Source organism: Oncorhynchus mykiss, chromosome 19, assembly GCF_057628025.1.
Source record: "Oncorhynchus mykiss isolate SJ-2025 chromosome 19, ASM5762802v1, whole genome shotgun sequence".
NCBI classification, from domain to species: Eukaryota; Metazoa; Chordata; class Actinopteri; order Salmoniformes; family Salmonidae; genus Oncorhynchus; species Oncorhynchus mykiss.
This window is the reverse complement of record NC_143040.1, coordinates 14,115,738-14,127,500: the sequence shown is the minus strand read 5'-3', so window position 1 is coordinate 14,127,500 and position 11,763 is coordinate 14,115,738. Positions and strand designations below refer to the sequence as shown.

General features: G+C 47.8%; 1 protein-coding gene across 1 annotated transcript in view; it reads right to left on the bottom strand.

Annotated features, from left to right (window-relative positions):
* LOC110510959 (rho GTPase-activating protein 7) overlaps window positions 1-11,763 on the bottom strand; it is a 158,506-nt gene that overhangs the window by 14,986 nt on the left and 131,757 nt on the right. Inside the window, 2 exon segments of the mRNA XM_090210168.1 lie at window positions 2,425-2,604; window positions 7,435-9,113. Coding sequence (XP_090066294.1) covers window positions 2,425-2,604; window positions 7,435-9,113 — 1,859 coding nt within the window.

The following is an 11,763-nucleotide window of genomic DNA, read 5'->3' as shown; positions in this document are numbered from 1 at the left end:
TGTGTGGGTTCTGCAGAAGCCTAGCTTTCTCCCAGTTTATGACAGGGAGGATAAACACAAAGACAATAGAAACCGGGAGGGAGGAGGAGAAGGGAGGAGAGGGGGGGGGGGGGGGGGGGGGGGGGGGGGGGTGGGGGGGGGGGGGGGGTGGTGGGGGGGGTAAGGGGGGGGGGGGGGGGGGGGGGGGGGGGGGGGGGGGTTCGTAATGGTGTAAACATCCGCATCCGGCACTTTGTGTTTGTGCCTCAAGCCCCTAACACTGACCATGTCACTGTGTGTGTGTGTGTGTGTGTGTGTGTGTTTGTGCTCAAAGCCCTAACACTGACCATGTCACTGTGTGTGTGTGTGTGTGTGTGTGTGTGTTGTGCCTCAAGCCCCTAACACTGACCATGTCACTGTGTGTGTGTGTGTGTGTGTTTGTGCCTCAAGCCCCTAACACTGACCATGTCACTGTGTGTGTGTGTGTGTGTGTGTGTGTGTGTTTGTGCCTCAAGCCCCTAACACTGACCATGTCACTGTGTGTGTGTGTGTGTGTGTGTGTGTGTGTGTGTGTGTGTGTGTGTGTGTGTGTGTGTTTGTGCCTCAAGCCCCTAACACTGACCATGTCACTGTGTGTGTGTGTGTGTGTGTGTGTTTGTGCCTCAAGCCCCTAACACTGACCATGTCACAGTGTGTGTGTGTGTGTGTGTGTGTGTGTTTGTGCCTCAAGCCCCTAACACTGGCCATGTCACAGTGTGTGTGTGTGTGTGTGTGTGTGTGTTTGTGCCTCAAGCCCCTAACACTGACCATGTCACTGTGTGTGTGTGTGTGTGTGTGTGTGTGTGTGTGTGTGTGTGTGTTTGTGCCTCAGCCCCTAACACTGACCATGTCACAGTGTGTGTGTGTGTGTGTGTGTGTGTGTGTGTTTGTGCCTCAAGCCCCTAACACTGACCATGTCACAGTGTGTGTGTGTGTATGTGTGTGTGTGTGTGTGTGTGTGCCTCAAGCCCTAGCACTGACCATGTCACTGTGTGTGTGTGTGTGTGTGTGTTTGTGCCTCAGCCCCTAACACTGACCATGTCACTGTGTGTGTGTGTGTGTGTGTGTGTTGTGTGTGTGTGTGTGTGTGTGTGTGTGTGTGTGTCTGAATGTCAGGTGTTCTACTGTTCTCCGGGATGGTATAATGGTTTTTACAAGAGCACATTTTTATGGGTGTGTATGTATCGTGTGCTTTTAAGTGTGTGTGTGCTGCTCGCTTCTCAGAAGAATGACCACAGCTTGGTAAATGAGAAGGGAACATGCTACGATCCCAGAAGGGGAATTCTGGGTATGTGCAGCCAAGCCTCCAGCTCAAAAATCAAATGGTCTCAGTGATTAAAAGACCTGACATAAGCCTGCCATAACCCTGTCGTAAGCCTGTCATAACCCTTTCTCTGCCCCTGCCACCCTGGAGAAGGCGTGGAACTTCTCTGACTCATTGAAGCTGGGTGGGGTGAAGACAAGCACAGCACTATACAGAGATTTGAGGTGAGGCTCGAGCTATATGCTTTGTCCAGATCATGGAGCTAGGTTAGATAGAAGATGGAGGGTGGGAGAGGTGGAGAGAGAGAGAGAGAGTAAATTAGATAGAGAGAGAGAGAGAGAGAAGAGAGAGAGAGAGAGAGAGAGAGAGATACAGACAGACAGACAGACAGACAGACAGACAGACAGACGAGACAGACAGACAGACAGACAGAAGACAGACAGAGTTACGGTGAGGGATAGAGAAATAGAAAAGGGAGATTGACAGAGAGAAAAGAGAATTCCATGTAAGAGAATGATAGAGGAATACATCCCCTGGTCTGCAGTCTCAACAGTCCTCACAGACATCCCCAGAAGGAGGAGACACCAAAGGGGATACTGAGTGACATTGGACAATCTCGAACCAGTGGCCATAATCTATAATTGCATGATGGAGAGGGGGGGGTGTTCGGTCATTTCGGTAATTGTCGAGGACTGGGCCTACAGACTCGGCCTCCAGGTCTTCATTTTAACAGCCTGTGCGTGTGAACTCTGTGATTGCCCCCGTCAAAAGATGACAACGTATACCAGTGCACCAGCAATTAGCTAGCCTGGGAAAAGAATGTTGAAACCCCCCTTACGTTCTGCTATCTCTGGGAGAAGAGTGGGAGGAATTCCAACTAGAGGAAAAATAGAGCCTATGATTGTTGTGGTTGTCTATTTGTTTGTAGGCCTAGGCTTCAACTAGCGCTATCGGAGCAGCATGCTAGGCTATAGGCTATAGGCTAACAAGGGTTTTTATACATACACACAATATCATTTTTGGGGCCTGCATTTTCAGCTGTTTTCGTGTGAGACCTCGTGTGAGAAAAAATTCCAATGTGTTTGCCACAAACTCCAAGTCTTATGAACCTTAACTAATCAAAATGGCCGCCGCCGACTCACCAGCTGAAGCCGTGTTTGTTGGTGGGGGTGTGTTTCTCCAGGAGGGCTGTAAGCTGGAGCAGGCAGAGCTTCTGGAGCAGGTTCATCTGCAGTACTGACTGGCAGCCCATCTGCCGCTGGGCCCAGGAGTGACTGGGCCGGTGGGAGGCCTGGAAACTGGGCCAGCGCAGTTTCTGAGGCCTTGGGTAGAGACAAATATATGTGTTAACCTAATATATTGCACAGCAAACAGAAAAATACTATCAGGCTATCAGAAGCACAATCAAACGTCAAAATACAAAAGCACAAATGTTTGCAAAGAATTTCATATAAATATATATCAAATATGTGTGTAAAATATACAAGTCAAAAATAAACAAAACACACAAGTATTCACACACAGAGACATATAGGAGAAGATACGTCTTCATCATTTTCAGAACTTGACCAGAGGTCATAAAGCCCTCTCCTCTGACAAGGTAACTAGCAGGACATCCATCCAGACGAGTCCTATGACCCCTGTGTTAAGAGATGCTCACTGGGATAACAGGGATTGATCGAGCCCAGAGGATCCCAACTCCGTTCCTCCAGTAGAAGTACACATTTTTATTGTGGCCCTGGACAAACACACCTGATTCATCTCGTCAACTAATCATCAGGCCCACAATGAGTTGAACCAGGTTTATCCGAGGCTACAACAAAACCAGGTGCTTATGGGGGAACTCAGGGACTGGAGTTGGGAAGCACTGGTCTCGCCTGGCTGTCAGCGGCTATGGGAGCGCCGGAAACCTTCTGGAATTCTGCCTGTGGATTCCTGAGGGAATGCTGCATCGTCGCGGAGACGGATCGGCATTCCCGAGATCCGAGGTATTCACTGCACCTCATCGCCGTGACAGCCGGTTACGTAAGGGGCAGGGCTGGGAGAGTCGTCTCAACTTGTCCACTCTGTCTGTGTGTTCCTCCCTCCATCTGACTTTATTTCTGTCTCTGTATGTACCTCTACCCATCTCTCTCTTTCTCTTTCTGTACCTCTACCCATATCTCTCTTTCTCTTTCTGTACCTCTACCCATATCTCTTTCTCTCTCTGTACCTCTACCCATCTCTCTCTTTCTCTCTCTGTACCTCTACCCATCTCTCTTTCTCTCTCTGTACCTCTACCCATCTCTCTCTTTCTCTTTATGTACCTCTAGCCATCTCTCTTTCTCTCTCTGTACCTCTACCCATCTCTCTCTTTCTCTTTCTGTACCTCTACCCATCTCTCTCTCTCTCTTTCTGTACCTTTACCCATCTCTCTCTTTCTCTTTCTGTACCTCTACCCATATCTCTCTTTCTGTACCTCTACCCATCTCTCTCTTTCTCTTTCTGTACCTCTACCCATATCTCTTTCTCTTTCTGTACCTTTACCCATCTCTCTCTCTCTCTTTCTGTACCTCTACCCATCTCTCTCTTTCTCTTTCTGTACCTCTACCCATCTCTCTCTTTCTCTTTCTGTACCTCTACCCATCTCTCTCTCTCTCTTTCTGTACCTCTACCCATATCTCTCTTTATGTATCTCTACCCATATCTCTCTTTATGTACCTCTACCATATCACTCTTTCTGTACCTCTACCCATATCTCTCTGTATGTACCTCTACCCATCTCTCTCTTTCTGTACATCTACCCATATCTCTCTTTCTGTACCTCTACCCATATCTCTCTGTATGTACCTCTACCCATATCTCTCTTTATGTACCTCTACCCATCTCTCTCTTTCTCTTTCTGTACCTCTACCCATCTCTCTCTTTCTCTTTCTGTACCTCTACCCATCTCTCTCTTTCTCTTTCTGTACCTCTACCCATCTCTCTCTCTCTCTTTCTGTACCTCTACCCATATCTCTCTTTATGTACCTCTACCCATATCTCTCTTTATGTACCTCTACCCATATCTCTCTTTCTGTACCTCTACCCATATCTCTCTGTATGTACCTCTACCCATCTCTCTCTTTCTGTACATCTACCCATATCTCTCTTTCTGTACCTCTACCCATATCTCTCTGTATGTACCTCTACCCATATCTCTCTTTCTCTGTATGTACCTCTACCCATATCTCTTTCACTTTCTGTACCTTTACCCATCTCTCTCTTTCTGTACCTCTACCCATATCTCTCTGTATGTACATCTACCCATATCTCTTTCTCTTTCTGTACCTTTACCCATCTCTCTCTTTCTCTTTCTGTACCTCTACCCATATCTCTCTTTCTGTACCTCTACCCATATCTCTCTTTATGTACCTCTGCCCATGTCTCTCTTTCTGTACCTCTACCCATATCTCTCTTTATGTACCTCTACCCATATCTCTCTTTATGTACCTCTACCCATCTCTCTTTCTCTTTCTGTACCTCTACCCATCTCTCTCTTTCTGTACCTCTACCCATCTCTCTTTCTCTTTCTGTACCTCTACCCATATCTCTCTTTCTCTCTTTGTACCTCTACCCATCTCTCTTTCTCTTTCTGTACCTCTACCCATATCACTTTCTCTTTCTGTACCTCTACCCATCTCTCTTTCTCTTTCTGTACCTCTACCCATATCTCTTTCTGTACCTCTACCCATCTCTCTTTCTCTTTCTGTACCTCTACCCATATCTCTTTCTCTTTCTGTACCTCTACCCGTATCTCTCTTTCTCTCTTTGTACCTCTACCCATCTCTCTCTTTCTGTACCTCTACCCATCTCTCTTTCTCTTTCTGTACCTCTACCCATATCTCTCTTTCTCTCTTTGTACCTCTACCCATCTCTCTTTCTCTTTCTGTACCTCTACCCATATCACTTTCTCTTTCTGTACCTCTACCCATCTCTCTTTCTCTTTCTGTACCTCTACCCATATCTCTTTCTGTACCTCTACCCATATCTCTCTTTCTCTTTCTGTACCTCTACCCATATATCTCTTTCTGTACCTCTACCCATCTCTCTTTTTCTGTACCTCTACCCATCTCTCTTTTTCTGTACCTCTACCCATCTCTCTCTTTCTCTTTCTGTACCTCTACCTATACAGTGCCTTGCGAAAGTATTCGGCCCCCTTGAACTTTGCAACCTTTTGCCACATTTCAGGCTTCAAACATAAAGATATAAAACTGTATTTTTTTTGTGAAGAATCAACAACAAGTGGGACACAATTATGAAGTGGAACGACATTTATTGGATATTTCAATTTTTTTTAACAAATCAAAAACTGAAAAATTGGGCGTGCAAAATTATTCAGCCCCTTTAAGTTAATACTTTGTAGCGCCACCTTTTGCTGCGATTACAGCTGTAAGTCGCTTGGGGTATGTCTCTATCAGTTTTGCACATCGAGAGACTGAATTTTTTTCACATTCCTCCTTGCAAAACAGCTCGAGCTCAGTGAGGTTGGATGGAGAGCATTTGTGAACAGCAGTTTTCAGTTCTTTCCACAGATTCTCGATTGGATTCAGGTCTGGACTTTGACTTGGCCATTCTAACACCTGGATATGTTTATTTTTGAACCATTCCATTGTAGATTTTGCTTTATGTTTTGGATCATTGTCTTGTTGGAAGACAAATCTCCGTCCCAGTCTCAGGTCTTTTGCAGACTCCATCAGGTTTTCTTCCAGAATGGTCCTGTATTTGGCTCCATCCATCTTCCCATCAATTTTAACCATCTTCCCTGTCCCTGCTGAAGAAAAGCAGGCCCAAACCATGATGCTGCCACCACCATGTTTGACAGTGGGGATGGTGTGTTCAGGGTGTTGCTTTTACGCCAAACATAACGTTTTGCATTGTTACCAAAAAGTTCAATTTTGGTTTCATCTGACCAGAGCACCTTCTTCCACATGTTTGGTGTGTCTCCCAGGTGGCTTGTGGCAAACTTTAAATGACACTTTTTATGGATATCTTTAAGAAATGGCTTTCTTCTTGCCACTCTTCCATAAAGGCCAGATTTGTGCAATATACGACTGATTGTTGTCCTATGGACAGAGTCTCCCACCTCAGCTGTAGATCTCTGCAGTTCATCCAGAGTGATCATGGGCCTCTTGGCTGCATCTCTGATCAGTCTTCTCCTTGTATGAGCTGAAAGTTTAGAGGGACGGCCAGGTCTTGGTAGATTTGCAGTGGTCTGATACTCCTTCCATTTCAATATTATCGCTTGCACAGTGCTCCTTGGGATGTTTAAAGCTTGGGAAATCTTTTTGTATCCAAATCCGGCTTTAAACTTCTTCACAACAGTATCTCGGACCTGCCTGGTGTGTTCCTTGTTCTTCATGATGCTCTCTGCACTTTTAACGGACCTCTGAGACTATCACAGTGCAGGTGCATTTATACGGAGACTTGATTACACACAGGTTTAGGTCAACATTGAATCATTCAGAGATCCTCACTGAACTTCTGGAGAGAGTTTGCTGCACTGAAAGTAAAGGGCCTGAATAATTTTGCACGCCCAATTTTTCCGTTTTTGATTTGTTAAAAAAGTTTGAAATATCCAATAAATGTCGTTCCACTTCATGATTGTGTCCCACTTGTTGTTGATTCTTCACAAAAAAAACTGTTTTATATCTTTATGTTTGAAGCCTGAAATGTGGCAAAAGGTCGCAAAGTTCAAGGGGGCCGAATACTTTCGCAAGGCACTGTATCTCTCTTTCTCTTTCTGTACCTCTACCCATATCTCTCTTTCTCTTTCTGTACCTCTACCCATCTCTCTCTTTCTCTTTCTGTATGTACCTCTACCCATCTCTCTCTTTCTCTTTCTGTACCTCCTTCTTTCTCCCTCTTTCTGTCTGTTTGTGCACCTCCATTCCACCACCCTCTCGCTCACCCTCCTTCTCACCCTCTCTCTCACCCTCCTTCTCATCCTCTCTCTCACCCTCTCTCTCACCTTTTCTCTCTCTCAACCCTTCATCCAAAACACTTAAGAATGTTGAATTGAGCTCGCCAGTCCTTCATCTTAACACACAGGACATTTTCTCAAATGGGGACAATAACAATATTGGTGATATCTATAGATTGATTAACAGAGAGGTGATTAATTAATTACTGACCTGTTAGATCTGGTGAGAGAGGCTCCCACTCCGGAGTCCCTCCTCTCCCTCATGGCTTCTTCCCCTTCTCCTTCATCCCCCTCTCCTTCTTCCCTCTCTCCTTCTCCCAGAGGGTTGCCCGTGCTGTCCTGGTCGCTCCCGTTGTCCGTCTCCTCCAGCCGGTTCTGCAAAGGTGAGGACGGACAAGGAGACGCTGAATCCAATGCCGAATCCGAATCCCCCTCTTCTTCTTCCTCTTCGTCATCCTCTTCTCCGGCTGCCACCCTGTCCGTCCAGGCGTTGACGAATCGCTGCAGGCCGTTGACACATTCCAGCACATCCTCCAACTTTGGCCCCTCCCCTTCATTGTCTTCATCGTCTTCCTCGCCTTGATAGGCCACGTTGGGCACGTTGTCGTAGAAACTCAGGCGGCTGTCCGCTGAGCCGGTGGAACCGCAACGCGTTTGGCATCGACTACCGAGATAGCGCGGATCGGCATTTCCACTTTGCGGTGGTTGTTTGCCGTCGCCGAGCGCTTTGGGGAATGTGCCCGGTTTGTGTCCTTCGGGAAGGTAGAAGAAAATCACGCCTTCTTCCTCCTCTTCCTCCTCCCTCTCTCCGTTGAGGCGACCACGCTTGCTTTGGTTTTGCTCAGCCACTATCCGGTTACTAGGCTGTTGCTGAGGTGGTTTCTGTCTGGTTTTGGGCTGGGTTGAACCTGGGGGTTGTTGTTCTCCAGGCGGCTGTAGGAACACGCTTAACGGGTCAAAACCTTCCAGGTACATCCCACCTCTCTTACTGGCTCCCACCGCGGTGCTGTGGCTTCGGGTTCGTGTCACCGGGCTCGGGGTGCTAACGGTGCTCCCGCTGCTTGCTTCTGATTGGCTACTGCCCGTGCTTCCGGAGCTCCCCATGCTGCCACTGCTGGTCTGCGTGGAGTAGGATACACTCCTGTTACGGTTCAGGGTCATGGTTTGGGTCGGGTTGAGGGTGGAGATGTCAACGCAATTGAGGCGCCGTAGCTTGTCGTCGTCTAGTCCTTCTTTGATGACCGGCCCGCTGATCTCCAGTTTGGAAGGTCTTCCCCCGCCTCCGTTCTTCTTCTTGCTATTGGAAGTGGCGCTCCTCAGTCTGATGCTCTCCATGCGCTTGAGGAAACTCTTGGCCCGTGAGCGCGTGCTCTTCCCTCCTCTAGTCTCGCTCCCTCCTCCTTCTATCCCTCCTGTTCCCACAATTCCACTGGGCTTGTCGTCGAAGGAGAAGTGACCTTGGGTCGTCTCCAATGGTGAGTGCGGATGGCCGTCAGACAGCGAGTCCTCGGTGGCGCCACACGATCCGCCCGTGCCCGAGGAGGAGCACATGCTGGCCATCGAGTTGGCGCGGGTGGCGCCCGCCGCTGGGGTGGCATCGCTAGATGTGGCACCATCGACTGTCCCTCCCTCTCCCACACTCCCGCTGCTGTGAAGCGAGGCCACCTCGGGCTGCTCGCTGAGATCCGTCAGCACACTCTCTGAGCTCAGGCCCTCGCGGAGCTGCCCCTGACCGGCCGAGGGTCTCTGGACCTGGGGGAAGGGCGGTTGGTTTCCACCCGGGAGGAAGAAGACATCCAGCTCCTCCAGGCGAGACCAGCGCTTGCTGTCCCGCTGGAAGGTCCAAAGGCCACTGATGGCGCATGGCTCTTCCTCGTCTGAATCCTCACTCTGGAGTAGAGAGAGAGAAGACAGAGGGGGCAGGTTAGCGTCATTAATCTTGTTCTGGAGGCAGCTCTGCAGAGTGGTCAATAGCTGGCACGGCCACAAAGTAATAAAATCTCAAACCTAAACTTAACCCTAACCTTAACCTTAACCACACTGATAACCCTAATCTTAAATTAATCCGAAGAGCAAATAAAGAAAACATGAATTTTTGCAATATATCCCATCTAGTGAAAATCTCTCAGTTCTGCCTCTAAGATTCCTGACAATAAACGCCGACCCGCTGGTGACACATTATCACTATAAGAAGAGAAGAAAAATGCACAAAGAAATTACAGTTGAATCAAAAAGACGTCACATTTTCAGGATTTTCTTTCTCTGTTTCATGAACAAGGTTTTAACATGAAATCTGTTTGTAAAAGGTGAATGGCCATGAAGTCAAACGAGCCGCCCTGTATTCTGTCCAGATGACCTTCCATTCCCTCAGAGTGCACTGCTTGAGACCAGGGCCCATCAAACTCTGGTCAAAAGTAGTGCACTATATATGGAAACGGGTGCCGTTTGGGACACGGCCTTTGTGTGAGAGCAGCAGGGATATTCACAGACAGCAGATCTGTGAACATTCCTCAACTCCCTCCAGACCGCTGGAACATTTCACAGAGATAAGATTCACACACAGCTGGTTAATGGTTGTTATTGTGTTGGAACTTATCCCTGACCGTGAAAACGACAACAGAGTCTCACTATCTTTCTCTCTCTCTCTCTCACACACACACACACACACACACACACACACAAACACACACACACACACACACACACACACACACACACACACACACACACACAAACACAAACACACACACACACACACACACACACACACACATACGTCCCGAGGGGAGTCCAGGAAATTCCACCCCGATCCGAGAAGTTCACACGCCAGCCGACCAGGCTAGGGCAACCCCCCCACCCTCACCCCCACAGATGTGTAACTACCCTATCGTCCCCACAGGGCCAGTCTGTCCCCCTAATTCAGGAAAGTGAAACTGCCTGCCGAGGGGACCAGGGAGCCGGGGGGCAGAGGAGGGGCGCGGGAGTCTCCAGACTTCACAGGCGCCTCCTTCACGGTGGCTGAGAGCGATGGGGACAAAAGTCCATAAAATAAAACCCCGGGTCCTCATTTTATGACCCCACTCTCCACTCACCACGACACACACTGGCCTTTCTTACTTCAGCTTTGATCGCGGCGGCCAGAAACTCTTTCTGTCTGATATACTGACTGGCGTCGTGAAGACCATCGTGGGGGAGTTTGACTTTGGAGCTCAATAGCAACCATGTCAATACCTAGAACTACCTAGATGGCCAGTCTTATCTTCATCTGCATTCAGCCACTCCTGTGTCTGTCTGATATACTGACTGGCGTCGTGAAGACCATCGTGGGGGAGTTTGACTTTGGAGCTCAATAGCACCCATGTCAATACCTAGAACTACCTAGATGGCCAGTCTTATCTTCATCTGCATTCAGCCACTCCTGTGTCTGTCTGATATACTGACTGGCATCGTGAAGACCATCGTGGGGGAGTTTGACTTTGGAGCTCAATAGCACCCATGTCAATACCTAGAACTACCTAGATGGCCAGTCTTATCTTCATCTGCATTCAGCCACTCCTGTTGGGTGTTTTGATACGTCCTAAACAACGCCGCGTCTCTGATTTCAACAACTACGGGGAAGAGACGTGAGGAAAACACATTTCAATAGAGGGAGAGGTAAACACTTACATTTTAGCAGACGGTCTTATCCAGAGAGACGTACAGCAGCAATTAGGGTTATGGGTCTTGCTCACGGGCACATGGACAGATTTTTCACCTAGTCAGCTTGGGGATTTGACCCAGCAACCTTTCAGACTTAACCACTAGGATACCTGCCGCCCTCTATAGACAGAGTAGGGCTGGAAGTCTATGCGTTTCTATGCTGACTAGGGAGGTTAACAACTGTCAGTCTGAACAGAGAGCCAGTACCTCCTTTGGCCCTTCTCTGTTGACTCCTTGATGAAAGGTGACACAGCGAGATACCAACTCACACACACACACACACACACACACACACACACACACACACACACACACACACACACACACACACACACACGGCTCAAGGAACTAGCTTGTTTAAGACTTTAGGTAATTACAGAATGGAGGTTAATGGGAGGAAGATCTTGACAAACAACAAAACTTCTTAGTGTCCTGGTGGATTAGTTTGGGGTGGTTTTGGTTAGTTTGGTTGAGTTTGGATTAGTTTGTGGTGGTTTTGGTTAGTTTGGGTTAGTTTGTGGTGGTTTTGGTTAGTTTGGTTTAGTTTGTGGTGGTTTTGGTTAGTTTGGGTTAGTTTGTGGTGGTTTTGGTTAGTTTGGATTAGTTTGTGGTGGTTTTGGTTAGTTTGGATTAGTTTGTGGTGGTTTTGGTTAGTTTGGATTAGTTTGTGGTGGTTTTGGTTAGTTTGGGTTAGTTTGTGGTGGTTTTGGTTAGTTTGGATTAGTTTGTGGTGGTTTTGGTTAGTTTGGATTAGTTTGTGGTGGTTTTGGTTAGTTTGTGGTGGTTTTGGTTAGTTTGGGTTAGTTTGTGGTGGTTTTGGTTAGTTTGGGTTAGTTTGTGG